Genomic DNA, 21,121 nt, shown 5'->3' on the forward strand with positions numbered 1-21,121 from the left:
AGAGAGATAGAGACAGAGAGAGAGAGAGACAGAGAGAGAGAGAGAGAGAGAGAGAGAGAGAGAGAGAGAGAGAGAGAGAGAAAGAGAAAATAATACAAAAAATGGTGAATTGAAGAGCTGGCTCTTAGAGAAGATAAACAAGAACAGACTTTTGGCCCTATTAATTCCTCCTCTCCCCAGAAAAATGAAAAAAAAAATGGAACCAAATTAATAGAAATCATAAATAAACAATGAAATACTAAAACAGACAGAAAAAATATTAATAGCTTGTACTACATTAATTTGGAAAACCCAAAAGAAATGAATACATTTCTGTATTCAACTAAATCACCAAAATTATACCAGTAAGAAGTAGACAAGTTAAAGAAACCATAACAAATAAGGATATTAAAATAGTTATAAAAAGACCACCACCTATAAGAAGTCCTTGTTCAGATGGACTCACAACAACATTCTGTAAGAATGTCAAAGAAGATCTTAACTATTCTATAAAATAGAATCAGAAAAGAGTGTTCCCAAACTCCTTCCATGAATCCGGTATCACTCTAATAGCCAAATCACATAAAGATGTAACAAACGAAGAAAACTACAAGCCAATTTCTCCGATGAACATAGAGTCAATGAAATATGTGTGAAACAAATACAGACACTCATCCAAAATGTTATCCATCACGACAAAGTTGGCTCTGTCTCTGAGATGCAGAGATGGTTCAACATACAAAGTCAAAATATGTTATAAGGTAAAAAAATTGACATAAAAAACAAAAATCACCTGATCATCTCGATAGATACAGAAAATCCAGCATGGCTTCTTTGCCAAAATCCAACATACCTTGATGATAAAAGTCATAGAGTAAGGAGGAACCGGAGAGAACAAACCTCAAATAATAAGAGTCATATATGAGAAACCCACAACCAACATCATTCTAAATGGAGGAAAAATTGAAGCAACCCCAGGGTTATCTGCTACTCCTACTTCTCTACAATATTGTGTTAAAACTACTAGCTGGAGTTATTGTGGAAGAGAAGGAAATTAACAGTACACAAATAGGAAAAGAAGCCAAACTATCCCTTCTAGAAGATGACATAGTATGATAGCTAGAGACCCCTATAATTTGACCAGAAAACCTGTAGACATTTTAAAGCTTTAGGAATGTGACAGGATACAATACAGAAATCAATACTTGATCGACATGGGAGCCCAGTCTCAACTAATATATCTACAACAGTCTCTGAACCTGACGCTCAGGGATCATTTTGGAAAGGGAAATATGAAGGTTTAAGGTCCAGAGGAACAAGAAATGTCAGAAAACCTACTCCTAGGAAACCTCACTACCATGGCTGCCTAAACAAGGAAAACACCTACAGATATGCTAATATGGGAAGGAAAAAGGCTTAAGAAGGATTAACCAAAGACAAAAACCTCCAGACAACTAAGGAAGGATGAGAGCCAAAGAAACAGTCTTCTCCCAGGAAACAGCACACCAAATGGTCAGCCCTGAGAACATAAACAACTAATATGTGCGGATTGAGCTGTAGGCATACATTTAGGCGTATGCGCAGTGAGTCTGTGCACAGACAAACATAAATGTAACATTACTTAAAAAAAAAGAGATCATGGATTTGAAAGAGTACATGGGAAATGATGGAGGGAAGAAAGGAAAGGGAAAATGACATAATTATAGTAAAAAAAATAGAAAGAATAATTAAAAATATATAATTAAAAATAAATAAAATGATATTTTAAGGAAGACTTTAGAAAATAAAACGAAGTCATAAACTACCACTTCCCACTAATTTTAGAAATTTCCAATTCCAGTTTTAGAAATCATACAGTAATAAAAATGGATAAGTATATAATAAATTCACAAAGTTACTACAGCATAAATGAAAAAAGATAAAAAAATAAAAATCTAAACTACAGGAAAGCACACAAATAGGTGATTATTGTAAATGTTTCTTTATTAAATATAAAATAATAATGCAGGGGTCTAGGAAGACGATTCAATGGGCAAAGTGCTTGCTATGCAAACATGAAGACTTTGAATTAAGATTTGCACCGTCCACATAAAAGCCAGTCCTAGCCACACACATCTTAAACCCCAGTGTTTGGGGGTTTGGGGCAAATACAATAAGGTCCTGGAAATTCACAACCAGACCGTTTTGCTGGGTGCTACAGGTTCAGTGAGCGATCTAACGTGAAAAGTGAAAATGAATAAGGTGGAGAGGCTGAAGAGATGATTCAGTGATTAAGAGCACATACACACCTTGCAGAGGACATGAGCTCAGTTCCCAGAAATTGCATCAGGTGCAATGTAAACTCCTGTTTTAGTTTATCCAACTCATTTTACCTCCACATATACCCACAGAGATATACATAGACACATATCATTAAAAAAATAAAATAAATTTTTTATAAAAGGGGAAAAAATAAGGTTGGAAATCAATGGAAGAAAATACCCAGCATTAACCTTTGGCTCCCACCAACACATACATAAATGCACAATGTACACACACACACACACACACACACACACACACACACACACACACACACACACACACGCGCATACCCAAGCACATGAAAACATATAAAACATTTGATTTTTACATTATTATTGCACAAAGTTATACTATTATTTAAGATATCTACTACATATCTGAAATTAAAGTTACATAAAGATGCCAGATAATGACTAGTATATAGCAAAAATCGCCATATGATTCATCTTATTTATACTCACATTCAGATGCCCACAGAAGCCAGAAACAGCTACTGGATCTCCTGGGTGCTGGGAACTGCTTCTAGTAGAGCAGCAAGCACTCGTAATAGCTGAGCCATGTCTCAAGCCCCCACAAAATCAATTTAATTGAAAAAATTTAAAACTATATCTGTGTTACACTGCATATCAAGAAAAAAGAAAGGAAGTAAGGAAGGGAGGAAGGGAGGAAGGGAGGGAGGGAGGGAGGAAGGAAGGAAGGAAGGAAGGAAGGAAGGAAGGAAGAAAATGAAAAAAGAAAAAAGTGTCTGAAGCCAGCTGGCTATGGTGCACACAACTTTAATTCCAACACTTGGGGGGGCAGAAACTTTGTGAATTCAAGACTAGTTTGGTCTATGAAGTAAAACTATGGCACCAAAGCCTTTGCTACATAAAGAAACAATGTCTTGAGTAATCAAAACACAACCAAAGCAACAACAACAAAATGTGTCTGAGATGATTAACAAACAAAACGGCAGCTGCCTGGACAGCTTTATTAAATTCATTTCAATTATTAATGAGCCTAGCATTGAACATTTGGAGAAGCAAGGGATAGAGGGAATTCTTATTTATCTCGGGGTAGAAAAGCTATATATGTTAATTTACCTAGGACGTTCTTTATTTTCAGGTGAAGGGTCTTTTTCCAGCCAGCTTTCATAAAGTGATTTACTTTCAAAACCATCATCAGGACTGGAAATCTAGAAGAACAATTAGTAGGCATCAGGATGTGAAGCAAGTACATAACAAACATAACTCCATCTGCACACGAGTATCAACTTTCACTGCTACCTGTATTTGCATACATGTTATATTCTATTATGCAAAAATATATTTTGCAACTGATAAGAAAAAAAACCTAGCCCAAATACTTCATTTTAATGATGGCTGTTGTTGGTAACTTTGCCAATTACTTAAAAAGGAATTTCATTTATTTTAACATTTTAAATAAAAGTTTTAAATTGTTTCATGTAAAGATAGTGGAGAATATGTACACATATTTTATTTAATAAATTTCTTTTATTCAACCAGATAAACCCTAACTTTACTGGAGTAAGTTGGTAGTAGTGAGGACTATTATTTAGAGAGTTTTCAAATTATGCTTAGGCAAGCTGAATTTTTTGAATGTGAGGAAAGGGTAATTCATATAAACTAGTAGGGTTATATGCTTATACACTGTACGTGTTGAGTTTTCTCAAAATGCATATGACTCAGCTATACCAATCCTGCACATATGCCCAAACACCTAAAAATAAAGTTACTTGTACATTTGTGTTCACTGCTGCCCTCTTCATAGTAGCTAGACATGGAACCAAGGTAGATACCTTTCAACTTATAATGCAGGCAATGAAATAAATAATAACGCAATGAAATAATAAATAAATAAATAAATAATAACAAATAATAAGTTGGTAATGAATTAAAAATAAATAAAAATGTGGAACATATATACAATGTAATTTTATTTAGCACCAAAGAAAAATGAAATGTATAGGAAAGTAGATAGAATTGGGGGGAAAACTAGTCTAAGTGAGGTAATTCCAACACAGAAAGCTAAATACCATGTATTCTTTATTATATATGTATCATACTTTTGACTTTCATTTTGTATTTAATTTAGAATGTCTATAGAGCCTAGAAAATTATACAGGGGTACTAAGGGTTAGAGAAGATGGGTAGATAGAATTCACATGACATGAAAATTGAAGGGGATATAATAGAATGGGGAGGATTAATAATGATGTAAGAATACTTGTAGAAACCTATTATTCTATTACATAATTATTTTTAAAAATAGCCTTTTTAATGCAAAAAAGTGTATGGGTGATGAGATGTCTCAACAACCAAAGGTACTTGCCCCTAAGTCTGACAGCTGAATGCGGTCCCCAGAACCCATGTGGTTGAAGGACAGAATGGACTCCTGCAGATCTCACCTCCCCCAACACACACACATGTGCACACACACACGCACATACACACAGACATTCACACTGTATTTTTGGTTTTTAAGAATATGGCTGACGAATGGCTCAGCAGTTAAGAAGCACTTGCTTCTCTTGCAAAGGACCCAGTTTCAATTTCCAACACCCACTTGGTGGTTTCACAGCATTCTATAACTCAAATTCCAAGGGATTTGATACTCTCATCTGGCCTCTGAGGGCATTGCATAATGTGGTGTACACACAGGCATTCAAACAAAACACTCATAAAAATAAATCTTGAAAGGGTTTGAATGGAGATACCTTATGTAAACACGTGGATAATGCCAACTCCAGAAACTAACATAATCAAAAATCTCAGAGCTGAGAAGGGGAAGGAACACTAGCTCCCATCCCTAACAAAGAAGCTATTTCCAGTTCATATCCAGTTACAATGGAAATATAGTTTTCTCCACTGGGCTCTTGGTGTATGTATTAAACACTTAAAGGTAGGCCTGATGCCCAGCAGCACATGGCTAACACAAAATGAATTCAATTACATTTCTGTAGGTTTTTTCTTTCTCAAGTTGCTTTGTTTGGATATTTTTTGGTCTTATTAGTTCTTTTCTTATATATTATGGTTTCTGATTTTGTGTTGTTGTAGATTTTGTTTTGTGTGTACATGTTTCTTAGGCTTTTTCTTTGATTTTTTTTTTCACTTTGGTTTGCTCTCCTTGCTTGTATGTCTTTGGTTTTGGGTGTTTTTGTAGGTTTTTTTGGATTTGTTATGTTTTGTTATTTTGTTGGTCCGTTTTTGTTTTAATTTGTTTTGTTGTTGTTGTTTTGTTTTGTTTTTTTTTTTTCTTTTTAATTCTTGATAGGTAAGAAGCATGAGAGCAGAGGCATAGAGTTGGGAGGGTGAGGGATCTAAGAGTGGTTTAGAACAGAAAAACTGTGACCAAAATAAATTCCATAAAAAAATTCATTTAAAAGAAAGGAAGAAGAAAGAAAATCCCAGTGCCAAGAGTGGGATACCTTCCTATAGGTGTTTGATTAGGAAAGCGCAAGAAGCCTCCATCATTCCCAGCAACATAGGTTATTAGTGTCACTTTTGGTTGATTTATTAGTTACTTTCCTATTGCTCTAATAAAGCATCATGAGTCAGCCAACTAATAGAAGAAAGCTTATTTGGACTTACAGTTTCTGAAGATTAAGAAACTATTATGGCGAAGCATTGCAGCTGGAGCAGCAGCTGAGGAGTCATATCTTGAATAGCAAGCATAAAGCAGAGAAAGCAAATTGGGAGTAGGACAAGGCCTTAAGGCCCCTAAGGTCACTGCCAGTAATATACTTCCTCCAGAAAGGACACACCTCCTACCTCCCCCCTCAAATCAGTGCCAACAAGTGAGGACCAAGGATTCAAATGCCAGAAACTATAAGAAATATTTTTCGTTCAAACCAACAAGGCTGCCCACCAGAATTAAATGGGAGGACCTGTTGCTGACACCATCACACATCTTGGTAATAGGACATAAAATTATCCATAGTCTTATGTGACTATGAACCCTGAAAATTAAACATTAACTCATGTACAAGATTTACACCCTAGTGCAATAGTGGCATGGTGATTATGGGGTTAACCAACAATTCTCTGATAGCATTTGAGGCCTATTCCCACAGGCTGGTAAATGGATGAGTGGGATGTTATGTGTGGTCAAACCTGTGACTTCTTTTGCTAATGTAACATAGTGGTAAACTCCTTTCTAATTTTTTATGTCTATACCCATAGACAAATGCTACTTTAAACCTTGATCAGAAAAGCTCTCTAAGCTGAACATGACAGTGAATACAGAGGTTTATGGCTGCTCAAAATTCTGAGAATAAGTGACGGTGAAGTGCACATCCTACATCAGGATATTTATACTCCCACTCCAAGATTCCAGGAACATTGTGCACCATGATACAGAATCAATATAAGAGCTTATTATAGGGAGAATGGATCTGTGCTGGCTAATTTTATGGAAACTTGATATAAGCTAGAGTCATAGGACAGGAGGGAACCCCAATTGAGAAAATGTCTTCACAAGGGCTGTAAGGAAGCCTGTAGAGAATTTTCTTAATAAGTGATTAATGTGCAAGATCCAGTCTATCATGGGTGGGGCCATCTCCTGGGCTGGTAATCCTAGGTCCCATAAGAAAGCAAGGTGAGCAAGCCATGGGGAGCACTCCAATAAATGGTATCCCTCCATGGCCTCTTAATTAGCTCTTACCTTCAGGTTTCTACCATGTTAGAGGTCCTGTCCTGACTTCCTTTGAAGAAGAAAAGTGACTTGGAAGTATAAAAATCTTTCCTCCTCAACTTGCTTTTTGGTCATGGTGTTTTATCACAGCAACGGAAGTTCTAATGAAAACAGAATTCGACTTCTGGTTTCCATCTGGACCTGGAGCTGACCCTCGGACACAGCTCTCTGTATCCAGATCCTGCCAGGAGAAAGATGGTCTCCCAGGAGTGCTGACACACCTGAGAGCACAGGAAAGACCACCACTCAGAGGGGCCTGCCTGGAGCCCTCAGGACAGAGGAACGGAAGAGCAGTCTGGGACAGGATACTTCTAGCTCCTGTCTGTGCCCTGAGCAGAACCTTTGCCACAACTCTCTGTAACCAGAACCTTCCAGGAGAGAGATGGTCTCCTAGGAGTGCTAACACACAGGCTTACAGGGGGTTCAAGTCACTGTCAGAGACAGCAAGACCAGCTAACACCAGAGATAACCAAATGTCGGGAGGCAAAGGCAAGATCCTAAGCAAAAGCAATCAAGGCCACTGGGCATCATCAGAACACAGTTCTCCAAGCAAGTCCTGGATACCTGTAGACACCAGAAAAGCAAAATTTTGATTTAAAATTACATCTCATGATGATGTTAGAGAACTTTAAGAAGTACAAGAAAAACTTCCTTTAGAAACACAGGAAAATGCTACCAAATAGGTAAAGGAATTGAACAAAAACATCCAGGATCTAAAAGGGGAATGAGAAAAAAAATAAAAGAAAAATAAAAAATAAAGAAATCACAAAGGAAGACAACCCTGGAGATAGAAAACCCAGGAAAGAGATCAAATGCTGGCGAGGATGTGGAGAAAGAGGAACACTCCTCCACTGTTCGTCGGATTGCAGACTGGTACAACCATTCTGGAAATCAGTCTGGAGGTTCCTCAGAAAATTGGACATTGAACTACCTGAGGACCCAGCTATACCTCTCTTGGGCATATACCCAAAAGATGCCCCAACATATAACAAAGACACATGCTCCACTATGTTGATAGCAGCCTTATTTAAAATAGCCAGAAGCTGGAAAGAACCCAGATGCCCTTCAACAGAGGAATGGATACAGAAAATGTGGTACATCTACACAATGGTACATCTACACAGCTATCAAAAACAATGACTTTATGAAATTCATAGGCAAATGGAGGGAACTGGAAAATATCATCCTGACAGTTAAAGAAGCAGTCCAAAGCACCAAGGAAATAGCATTTTGAATTCTGTCTTTTTTTAATGGCTGTGAACCCAGATTTATCGAAACCATGCTTTGGACTGCTTCTTTAACTGTCCTATCCTACAATTTTGAATTTTGAATTTTCTCTTTTTACCTTACCTTAAGAATCTTAACATTTTTCATTTCACCTATTTCCTTGGTATGACAAGTTGTAGTATATTGTGTTTGTAGTTGCCAGCCCTAGTCCTGCACAAGATTAGGACTATCAATAGTCAATCATGGAAGGGTGATAAGTTCATGGCTATTCATGTATACAGAAAGAAAAGGATTCATTATCTCTATTTCTGTACCTACTGGTAAGCCCAGAAAGCTCCAGTGGCTACTGCTACAACAATGTTCATAAGGACAGCCCTGTTTAAACTCAGTGGGTTAAAAAAAACAAAGAGACAGAAATGTGAGAAAAAGGAAGAAGGCTGATAGGGGTGGGGAGAAGGGTAGGTATCCTCCTCATTTTCTAGAGTCATAATGTCTAGTCTACCACTAGCCTTGTGGCCTTGAGACATGATCAATCTGAACTATTTCCACCAAATGCACTATCAGCATTAGTAGGATTGTGCTCCATTTCTTGTTGAGTCAGGCAACTGCTTTCCTTTCCACTTCTGGTGTCATCTTGATTCTTTGACTTAGTAGGTGTGGTGGTTTGGAAGAGAATACCTCCATAGGCTCATATATTTCAGTGCTTGGTCCCCAATTTGTGGAACTGGTTATGGAGAAGATGTCTCATTGCGGGTGGGCTCTAAGGTTTAAAAAGCTAAGCCTCTCCCTTGTTCTTGCAGGTAAGGACGTAAGTGCTCAGCTACTCCAGTACCTGCCTGCCTGCCTACTGCCATGCTCTGCACCATGATGGCTACAGACTCACTCTCTCAAACTGTAAGCTCCAGGAAACTCTTTCTTCTATGTTTCTGTGGTCATGGTATCTCTTTATGGCAATAGAAAAGTAACTAAGGTACAACGTGTGGAAGAAATTGTAATAATTGGTTTACAGGATGGTGGATGAGCCACATTAGTTCTCAGGGTCTTTGTACGGCAATAGATATTAGCTTCATGCCTTTGTACAAGTTTCACAAATAATAACTTCTACTTACTGGTTCTTATCACCCCTGACATCAAAGGCAGGAACCATTTTTCTAGTACAGTACAGACCATAAAACATATTTTGAAGTATTGAGCCATAAAGATTCTCTTTACACTTGGTTTTAGGAAATATACTATTGTGAGACCTTCCTATAAAAGAACAAGAAAGTAAGTTTAAATGAAAGGGTAAGGATACCATCAAGAGGGAAAAAATAGCACATCAGTTTGGGGGAAAAAGTCCTGCTTTTAGAGAAAATAGCAGTAAACAGGTAGGTAGGACAAGATTAAAGATATTAGGAAATAGAACCTTCAGTAAAATGGCACTGTTCATTAAAGCTGAGCTTAAAGCAGCAAACAATTCTATAGTTATGTTCTTTTGTTTTAAATATTTATGTTATTTTTATTGATGTGGGGTGTTTTCGTTGGCTCATGTGTGTGCATGTGTGTGTGCATGTGCGTGTGTGTGTCTATTGCACTGTGAATGTTAAGATGCCTATGGAAGTATAAAAATGTCAGATACCTTGGGGATGGAGTTACAGGCAACTGTGGGTGCTGGGAAACCAAACTCACATCCTCTGAGAGATCAGGAGGTGCTCTCAACCACTGAGCTCCTCTCCATCACCTCTGTAAGTGAACTTTCTATAGGAGAACTACTCAAATGAGGGGCAGAGATACCGTGAATACATTATCAGATTTTATTTTAAGATTCAATGTGCTTTAGTTCTCAAGAGCATTTAATATATGATTAGTTTAATGTGAAGAGGGTGTCTGTGTAATCACCAGTTGCAGACATCCTTCATTTTGCCTTTGGACTAATTAGTGTCCATTCTACTGGCTATTTTGGCATATAATGAATTGTCTGGTGAGAAAGTTCAATGATTTCTACACTGGCCAATTTCTAACTTTCTTGACTTATTTTTACTACTTTATTTATTAGCATCCTCACTATTGTGCCACAGGATAAGTTGTACGTTACAATTTTGTTTCAGTTGCTACTTGTTTGCCTCCTCAATTTTCTGATACCAATTTAAAAGTAAATGAAGCCAATGAAGACAGATGTGCTATCCATTCCCCATAAAATAGTAAAGCCAGGAATAATCATTTACCTCTCTTGCCACTTTATACACCAACTGGTGGAGAAGAGGTGTGCAATCAACTCGGAGAGTGTAATTACCTGAAGAATATTTCAACACAAAAGAATTATTTCAGCAACCAAAAGAAATAAATTTATGTTTAATTTCAACGTTCTATTTCAAAGATAGTATAACAGAGTTTGATTTAAAATGCTTCAGGGGAGGGAGAGAGGCTGCAGTACATTGCTTAAACTGATAAAGAAATGGTAGATCTAGTGGCCGAGGTTGTAGCTCCCACAGCTAGCAGCCAATTTTCCTTGTAGCAACATTTCTCAGGGGACAATGTCAAAGAAAGCATGAAGACTAGAGAACTTTTTCCTCATTCTTTCATTATAATCATCATTTTATATTAATAAAGTAGACATGCTTTATGTTGTAACAGCTCCAGGGCCAATAAGCAAAATAGCACTGAAAATGTGGAGGTAAATATAATGTGTCAATTCAAAAGCAGTTCCAATAAATAGGAAAAATACTATTTTAGTTTTCAAAAAAGTGTTTTATGAAGAACATAATTTCTGTACAATATTTTCTGCAGAATATTTCTTTTGAAACATTCCAGCCAAATTTCTCCAATTCCTTCATAAGAAAAGTGTGGTGGATGTTAGGAATTTAAGTAGCCATTTGAGACAAGCAAATGTAAACCAAAGTTAGAGCAAGAAAACTAGGAGTCAGAGCTCATCATGATTGACATGAATTATTTTCCCTATAGGAAAACTAAAACCTAAGTTATTACTGAAGAATCTTGTCTAAACAAATGATTTGAAATATATTATGTTTGAATTTATATACTTAAAAAATATTAAACCAAAAAAGCTCGCCAGGCACTATGGTACATTCCTGTAATCCTAGTGCTTAGGAGGTAGACGTGGGAGGATAGGGCGTCCAAGGTCATGGCCACTAACATGTTTGTGGCCATCTATGAGACTCTGATCTCAAGAAAGGAAAAAGGAAGACCAAAGAAACAAAAAGTATACTAACTAGAAAAGAATTACTGAAAACGGAACTTACTTTTTAAACACTGTATTTGAAAATAAAAGATTTACCTTCTATAGCCGAATCTGAGTTGATGTAAGCAATGCTTCTCTCCTGTAGGATCTTTGCATTCTCCTGCAGTTGAAGCCAAGTTGTTAATTCACAATACACTATTAACATTTAAACAAAGTAATCCAACAATCTCCTGGAAAGAATGGCCTAGTGATGTTTATAAGTCAAATACAGTATCTGCCTGCAACCACAAATTTAAAGAAAAGTTTAACAACTGCTTACTTGTTGAAAGCAATAAAAATTAAAATAAGAAAATGAAAATATGAAGCCATGCAGTAAATGCAAAAGGCCCAAGAAAAATACTGTCAGGTGTAATTCCTTGGTTCTCTTTATCGGAATAGGCTGAAGTAAGGGTTTAAGATTGGCATCCCTTCCCATAGTCTGCTGAATCTGAACTATTTGAAGTGAGGGCTGAGATCTGTTTTCTAACAGATGTCCTAGAGATTGATCCTTCTATTTACTAAAGTTTGAGATCTACTAAGTGGAATCCTAAGTAAAGTATAATGGTGTAAAACATAAAATTCCATTTATGTATTTTTATAAAAATCTATAGAGAAGTGAAAGAATATAATAAAGAGTGCAATGCCCATGTTATGTGCTCAAGTCCTGGGTTGAACAACCAGCACTAGCACTCAACTTTTTCAGTTTCCTGCTTGTGTATATTATGTCATCCTGTGCTTCACGGACCTGCCATCCCTGCTTTCCTACCGTGATGGACTGTACCATGGAACTATGAGCAGAATAAACCTTTTTTACCTTGAGTTGTTTTCCTCAGGCAAAGTGTTCCAACAACAAGAAAAGTTATTAATATAGTTGCTTTGATTACAATCAAAGTCTCTCTTGCAGCTTTTGCAGGGTCTCACTGTGTATGCATGGCTGGACTAGAACTCATATAAACTTGGCTGGCCTCAAATTTACAGGCCTCCCTGCCTCTGCTGCCTGAGTGCAGGAACTAAGGAGAACATCACTGTAGATAACTTCACCTATGTCTTACAGAAGTAAAATGTGTTACTGAATATAATAACATGTCTTGTAGAAAATTAGGAAGAATGTTGAAATGATTTCTATACTCATATGTTTATCAATGCAAATTTACTGTCATAAATCTTAGAATTCTTTATGCTTTACACTTCTGAAGTATCAAAGGAACAAATATCAAAGTATCAAAGGACAGTAAACATATTCTATGTCTTTGTGAATTTAACTTGAGTTAAATTAGGTAATTAAATTCTCTATTAGGTAAGAGAATCTATACAGCATTATGATAAATACCTTCCATGCTACTTACTTCAGCCCATTCTGTTGAACCCAGCAGCCCAAACTCTTCTGCATCCCAGCTGGCAAAAATAATAGTTCTCCTAGGTTTCCAACCTGCAATCATGTTCATGTACTTGGTTAGGTACAGTCACCTACAGCTACAGGAATATTAAGCAAGTCTCTTTCAATTACCAGTGAGTGAGAATTGTTAGTTACCTCCATTCACCAGTTTTCCAAAACTTCGCGCAATCTCTTGCAAAACTGCTGTCCCAGTCGTAGGGTCAATCCCTCCAAACACCCAGGAGTCACGATGACCTCCGAGAATGACATACCTGTCTGGACAAGAATGTGTTCCAGAGAGCTTCAACTAACATACAATACAGGCATTTGTCATTTGTGTGTTTAATTAAACTTTCTCCTGTGTGGAGAAAACTTACTCCATAGAAGACAACCAACAGTGTAAAGTAAAATCTTTTAGAATGGTAACACCCTTCCCCTGAATTTCAGTTTCAAATCAGTCAAAAAAGTATGTTATTGACAGAATTTCATCTTTTCTTATTTCTTAAAAGAAAATGTTTTCAAAATATTAGTAACTCACCAGGCTCTGTAGACCCTCTGATAGTTCCAATTACATTGTAAATTCTTGTGATTTTGTTAATATTATGAACATGCATTCTAACTTTCCTAGAATTTTGAAAAGAATAAGTTAGTTCATATGTAGCATTGTATTTAGTTTTATTTATCATTTCAATAAAAAATCCCTAAACTGAACAAAACCATTCGATAGGACATTGAATGCTCATATTATTGCCACCTGAATAATTGGATTATTTGAAACACAAACATTATAGCCATTTTTCCTATAGATTTAGGCATGTACCTTAAAGTCAACTTTTAAGAACATTTTATATTATTTATTATATTTCATAGCTGTATTACTGATTTTTACTTCTAACTCAATTTATTCTATTAAATGACTTAGTTTATTTTTAACTTTATACTCTTACAACACAGGAATGACAATGTGTTATGCAATAATTGAAAACAAAAATCTATTGTTTGAACATATATTTTTATAAATCCTTGCACAGAGCAGTGTTGCTTAAGTCAATAACAAATCACATATGTGATAGTGTAACCTAAAATTACAAAGGAAGTAAAAGCACTATTGACACTGAGGCTGCTATGCTGTCATAGTATAATGATTTACTTATATATGTGTGATTATACTAATGTAAACAGAAATTGTATTAACAGTCATTAATGTAGAGCACTGCAGTCAAGTACTTTCTTATGCATTGTGTACTTTCATTGTTAAAGTCAAGTGTATTCCTACTTACTAAAAAAGAGTTTCCTTGTCCCAGGTGCTCTGACACACCCAGGATCCCAGGTGAGGCCACAACATCTGCCTCATCATCTGGCATAACTGGGATTCCCAGGATCCAGGGATACAGGTATCCCCACCCAGCCAGAAGCATAGGTTCCTTCTGGTTTGAACCTTTGTCCTGAGCAGACCTGGGGTGCTGGCTTCTCATCCGCTCCTATAACCCAAAGGACAGTCACTTCTCAGGTGCTCTGACACAACAGGAACCTTGGAACTCTGACTACCAGGATCTCAGGATCCCAGAGGCAGCTTGACTCCCAAAAGCTCTGCCACACCCAGAATATCAGGATCATAGGATGCCAGAATCCCAGGATTACAGAGACAGCTGGATTCTGAGTGCTGACACAGCCACATGCACAGAAGGGACAAGCTCCAGTCAGAGACAGCAAAGGAAGTTAGCACTAGAGATAACCAGATGGCAAGAGCAAAGCATAAGACAATAAGCAATAGAAACCAATGCTATGTGAGAACATCAGAACCCAGTTTTTCCACCACACCAAGCCCTGGATACCTTAATTCACCTAAAAGCCAAGATTCCGATCTAAAATCCCATCTCATGAATATGATAAAGGAATATAAGAAGGACATAAATAATTCCCTTAAAGAAATACAGGAGAATATAGGTAAACAAGTAAAAGCCCTTAAAAAAGAAACAAACCTTTTAAAAAAAAATACAAGAAAACACAACCAAACAGATGAAGGAATTAAAACAAAACCATTCAGGATCTAAAAATGGAAATAGATACATTAAAGAAAACACAAGAGAGACAACCCTAGAGATGGAAAACTTAGGAGAGAGATCAGTAGTCACAAATACAAGCATTAGAATATAAGAGATAGAAGAGAGAATTGAAGGTATAGAAGATACCACAGAAGATATTGACACAACAGTCAAAGAAAATACGAAAAGAAAAAAGCCCCTAACTCAAATCATTGAAGAAATCCAGGACACAATGAAAAGATGGAATCTAAGAATAATAGGTATGGAAGAGAGTGAAGATTCCCAACTCAAAGGGTCAGCAAACTATCTTCAACAAAACTAATGAAGAAAACTTCTCTAAATAAAGAATTGCCCACAAACATAGAAGGAGCCTAGAGAACATTAAACAGATGGGACAAGAAAAGAAATTCCTACCATTACATAATAATTAAACATCAAATACACAGAACAAAGAAAGAATATTTAAAGCAGTAAGGGAAAAAGGTCAACTAACATATAAACAGAGACCCAAGAGAATTACACCGGACTTCTCAACAGATATGTTAAATGCCAGAAGATCTAGGGTAGATGTAATACAAACACTAAGAGAAAAAAATGCTACCCCAGGTTACAATATCCAGCAAAGCTCTCAATTACCATAAAAGGAAAAACCAAAATATTCCATGACAAAACCAAATTCAAACATTATCTTTTCACAAATCCAGCAAGATAAGACAAGGAAAACTCTAACACAAGGAGGGAAACTACACCCAAGAAAAAACAAGAAACTAATCTTCTCACAACAACCTCCAAAACAAGAGAACTACAAAACATAATTCTACCTCTAACAACAAAAAATAACAGGAAGCAATAATCATTAGTCGTTAATATATTTGAACATCAAGGAAATTAATTCCCCAATGAAGATATAGACTAAAAGGCTGGATATGCAAACAGGACCCAGTATTTAAGCGCATACAGGAAATACACCTCAGTGACAAATATAGACACTACGTCAAAGTAAAAGGCTAGAAAAAAATTTTTCCAAGTAAATGGTCTGAAGAAACAAGCTGGAATAGCAATTGTAGTATCCAATAAAATAGATTTTCAATCAAAAGTTATCAAAAAGAATGGGGAAGGACACTACATGCTCATCAAAGAAAAAAAATCCCCCAAGAGGAACTCTCAATTCTGAACATCTATGCCCCAAATGCAAGAGTACGCACATTTGTAAATGAAATATTACTGAAGCTCAAAGCACATATTGAACCTGAGACAATAATAGGAGGAGACTTTAACACCCCACTCTCACCAATGGACAGAGCATGGAAACGAAGTAAACAGAGACACAGTGAAACTAACAGAAGTGACGAACCAAATTACTTAACAGATATCTACAGAACATTTTACCTTAAAACAAAAGAATATACCTTCTTTTCATCATCTCACAGTACCTTCTCAAAAATTGACCATATAATTGGACACAAAACAAGCCTCAACCATTGAAATAATCCCATGCATCCTATCAGATCACCAATGACTAAGGATAGTCTTCAACAACAACAAAAAACAAGAGAAATCCCACATACATATGGAAGCTGAACAAATATATACTCAATGATAACCTGGTCAGAGAAGAAATATAGAAAACAATTAGAGACTTTTTAGAATTTAATGAAAATGAAGGCACAACATAACCAAACTTATGAGATATAATAAAAGCAGTGCTAAGAGGAAAAGTCAGTTCTAAGTGCTTCCATAAAGAAATTAGAGAGAGCATACACGAACAGCTTAAAGCACATCTGAAAGCTCTAGAAGAGAAAGAAGCAAATGTATCCAAGAGGAATAGACAGATGGGAGGAAATAATCAAACTCAGGGCTGAAATTAACCAAGTAGAAACAAAGAGAACTACACAAAGAATTTAAAAAAAAAATAAGGAGCTGGTTCTTTGAGAAAATAAAAAAGATAGACAAACCCTTAGCCAAACTAATCAGAGGGTACAAAGACAGTATTCAAATTAACAAAATCAGAAATGACAATGGATACACAACAACAGAAACTGAAACAATTAAAAATTATCAGATCATATTAGTAAAGACTGTACACAACAAAACTGGAAAATGCAGATGAAATGGATGATTTCCTAGATAGATATCAGGTACCAATGTTAAATCAGGATCAGATAAATAAACAGTCCCATATCCCATAAGAAAATAAAATCAGCCATTAAAAGTTTCCCAACTAAAAATCCTCAGGACCAGGGGGTTTTAGTCAAGAAGACCGAATATCAATGCTTCTCAAACTATTTCATAAAATAGTAACAGAAGGAGCACTACCCAATACATTCTATGAAGCCACAGTTAAACTGATACCTAAACCACACAAAGACCCAACAAAGAAAAAGAACTTCAGTCCAATTTACCTCATGAATATTAATGCCAAAATACTCAATAAAATTCTTTCTAACTGAATCCAAGAACACATCAAAATTATCATTCCCTGTGATAAAGTAGGCTTCTTCCCAGGGATGCAAAGTTGGTGCAATATATGAGAATCTACTAAGTTAAGCCACTATATAAACAAACTCAAAGAAAAAAATTACATGAAAATCTCAATTGATGCTTAAAAAGCCTTTGACAAAATACAACACCCCTTCATGCTAAAAGTATTGGAGGGATCAGGAATTCAAGGTCTATAGTTAAATATAATAAAAGCAATATACAGCAAGCCAATAGCCAACATCAAACTAAATGGAGAGAAACTTGACACAATCCCACTAAAATCATCTACAAGTCAAGGCTGCACCTTCTCCCACATATATTCAATATAGTAATCAAAAGTTCTAGCTAGAGCCGTTAGAGAACAAAAGAAGATCAAAGTGACAAAAATTGGGCAGGAGGAAGTCAAGATATCACTGTTTACAAATGATATAATAGTATACAAAAAGCAACCCCCAAAATTCTACCAGCGAACTCCTATAGCTGATAAACAACATCTACAAAGTGGCTAGATACAAAATTACCTCAAACAAATCAGGAACTTTTCTCTACTCCAAGGATAAACTAGCTCAAAAAGAAATAGGGAAATGACACCCTTTACAATAGTCACAAATAATATGAAATATCTTTGTGTGACTTTAACCAAGCTAGTTAAAGATCTGTATGAGAAGAACTTCAAGTCTCTGAAGAATTAAAGAAGACCTCAGAAGATGGATTTGCTGGATTGACATAATAAAAATGGCCATCTTACCAAAAGCAATTTTCAGATTCAATGCAATCCCTATCAAAATTCCAACTCAATTATTCACAGAGATAAAAGAGCAATTCTCGAATTTATCTGAAATAACAAAAAACCCAGGACATCAAAAACCATTCTCTACAATAAAAGAACTTCTGGGGAAATTACCATCCCTGACCTCAAGCTATAATACAGAGTACTAGTGATAAAAAAAATTGCATGGTATTGGTACAGAGAAAAACAGTTATATCAATGGAATAGAATTGAAGACCCAGAAATTAACACACAAATTTTTGGTTACTTGATCTTTGACAAAGGAGCCAAAACCATCCAGTGAGAAAAAGACCGCATTTTGAACAAATGGTGCTGGTGAAAGAACCTTGAACACAATTGGCACAGGGAAATTTTTCCTGAACAGAACACCAATGGCCTATGCTCTAAGATAAATAATTGACAAATGGTACCTCCTGAAATTGAAAATCTTCTGTAAAGGTAAGGACACTGTCAATAAGACAAAATGGCAACCTACAGATTAGGAAATGATCTTTATCAACCCTATTTCAATAGAGGGAAAATATCGAAAATATACAAAGACTCCAGAGAAACAAATAACCCTATTAAAAAATGGGGTACAGAGATAAGCAGGGAATTCTCAACTGAGGAATCTTGAATGGCTGAGAAGCAGTTAAAGAAAAGTTCAACATACTTAGTCATCAGGGAAATGCAAATCAAAACAACCTTGTGATTCCACGTTATGCCAGTTGCAATGGTTAAGACCAAAAACTCAGGTGATAGCAGATGCTGTCGGGAATGTGGAGAAAGAGGAACACTCCTCCATGCTGGTGGGATTGCCAGCTGGTACAACCATTGTAGAAATCAATCTGGCTGTTCCTCAGAAAATCTGAAATAGCTCTATTTGAGGACCCAGCTATACCACTCCTGGGCATATATTCAAAGGATTCTCCAACATAGAACAAGTACAGATGCTCTACTATGTTCATAGCAGCCTTATTTATAATAGCCAGAAGCTGGAAACAACCCAGTTGTCCCTCAACAGAGGAATGGTTACAGAAAATGCGGTACATTTACACAATGGAATACTACTTGATTATTAAAAACAACGACTTCATGAAATTCCCAGGCCAATGGATGGAACTAGAAAATATCATCCTGAGTGAGGTAACCCAGTCCCCCCACCAAAAAATATGTGGATATCTGGATATTGGCCAGAAAGAAGCTTATCATACCCAGGATACAACTCACAGACCATAGGAACCCAAGAAGAACGATCACACCAAAGTATGGATTCTACAGTCCTATGCTGATTGGGGAAGAAAATAATCTCGGGAAATAGAGGGAAAAAGGGATCTGGGATGGAGAGAGGAGAGGGAAGGGAAAAGGGAGCACTTCAGATGTGAGAGGAGATGGGGAAGTAGTACAGAGGATCAGTAATTTGAAAGGAGGAGAGTAGCAGTGGGGAAGGTGGACTTGGGGATAGGCACTAGAAAGTTCCAGATGCCAGGAATCCAAGAGATTCCCAGGACTCAACAGGGAGGTCAGTAGTCAAAATACCCAACAAAGGAGTGATAGAACCTGTAAAGACCATATCCAGTCAATAGACATGGACTCTGGTGGAGGGGTGGAGCCACACACGCACCTTAAAAATATTAATCTAGAATTTTTCCTGTGAAAAGGAAATGCAGGGACAAAGAGTAGAGCAGAGACTAAAATAAAGGACATCCAGAGACTGCTCTACCTAGGGATCCATTCCACCTGCAGATACTAAACCCAGACACTGTTACTTGATGTCAAGAAGCACTTTCAGACAGGAGCCTAGTATGCCTGTCCTCTGAGAGGCCCTACAGAGCCTGACCAATACAGATGTGGATACACACAGCCAACCATTGGACTGGGTGTGGGGACTCCAAAGGAGAAATTAGGGCAAGGACTGAAGGAGCTGATGGAGTTTGCAACCCCATAGGAAGAACAAAAATATCAACCAACCAGACCTCCCACAAAGTTCCCAGGCACTACACCGCCAACCAAAGAGTACACATGAGGGTACTCATGGCTCTAGCTGGATATGTAGGAGATTGCCTTATCGGGCATCACTGGGAGGAGAGCCCTTTGGTCTTGTGGAGGCTTGATGACCCATAGAAGGAGAATTCTAGAGCATTGGGGCTGGAGTGAGGGGTGAGGGGAGTGGGGTGGAGCACCCTCCAAGAGTCAGGGACAGGGGAGAGAGGATAGTTTGTAGAGGGGAAGCTGGGAAGGGGTATAATATTTGAAAGGTAAATAAATAATATAACCAATAAAAATGAAATAAAGAGAGTTTCCTCTAACACAGAAAACCAGATTAAACCAACAGTAGCCTCATTCTTTTTGTTAACAGAGTCTCTGAATGGCATCAGGCCACACTCAGTGACTGATCAAAACTTTTACGTGTATATAAATACACTTTGATGCTCCACAAATAACACATTTCTCACAATATATTTCCTTGTTAAAGTGTCATATGGCTCTATTTACAGTAATATGTGCTGTTCAATAACTTTCTTCATGGCTGTGGAAGTGGTCTATAAATATATTACTTAAAATTGGCCTTAGGACTACCTGAAGAATATAAATTCTATGGCTAAATAGGAATTTGAAGAGTTGTACTAAGTGAACAATTACATCGTTAAACTTCCCTGGGCCATCAATTTTGATTTTGAGTTAGGCTGGACTTTAACATTCATTCATGAGTGTAACCAATTTTAAGGCCAGGGGGAATTCAGGCAAACTTAGCTATACAAACACTATGTTCCAGAGACATGTATAAGTATTGAGCTGTTTTTTTCCCAAAGAAGCTGAAAAGCAAGCTGTTTTTCATTGTAGATACAGAAAGAACTGTAATTTATCTGTGCTTAATTAATAGAAGGCAGGATTCAGCTGCCAATTTTTCACAATTTGAACTGCAGATTCTCCTAAAATTTTTCTAAATGCATAATTAATCCTAATCATAATTAATACAAAATTCAAATAAAAATTTCCTCCTGTTTTACACACACACACACACACACACA

General features: G+C 36.8%; 1 protein-coding gene across 1 annotated transcript in view; it reads right to left on the reverse strand.

Annotated features, from left to right (window-relative positions):
• Naalad2 (N-acetylated alpha-linked acidic dipeptidase 2) overlaps positions 1 to 21,121 on the reverse strand; it is a 68,481-nt gene that overhangs the window by 15,201 nt on the left and 32,159 nt on the right. Inside the window, exons 12-17 of the mRNA XM_032909755.1 lie at positions 13,333 to 13,418; positions 12,951 to 13,070; positions 12,766 to 12,848; positions 11,477 to 11,540; positions 10,407 to 10,474; positions 3,366 to 3,457 (exon numbers count right to left, since the gene is read on the reverse strand). Of these exons, the coding sequence (XP_032765646.1) occupies positions 3,366 to 3,457; positions 10,407 to 10,474; positions 11,477 to 11,540; positions 12,766 to 12,848; positions 12,951 to 13,070; positions 13,333 to 13,418 (513 nt within the window). The remainder of the gene's footprint in view (positions 1 to 3,365; positions 3,458 to 10,406; positions 10,475 to 11,476; positions 11,541 to 12,765; positions 12,849 to 12,950; positions 13,071 to 13,332; positions 13,419 to 21,121) is intronic.

Source organism: Rattus rattus, chromosome 8 (genome assembly GCF_011064425.1).
Source record: "Rattus rattus isolate New Zealand chromosome 8, Rrattus_CSIRO_v1, whole genome shotgun sequence".
NCBI classification, from domain to species: Eukaryota; Metazoa; Chordata; class Mammalia; order Rodentia; family Muridae; genus Rattus; species Rattus rattus.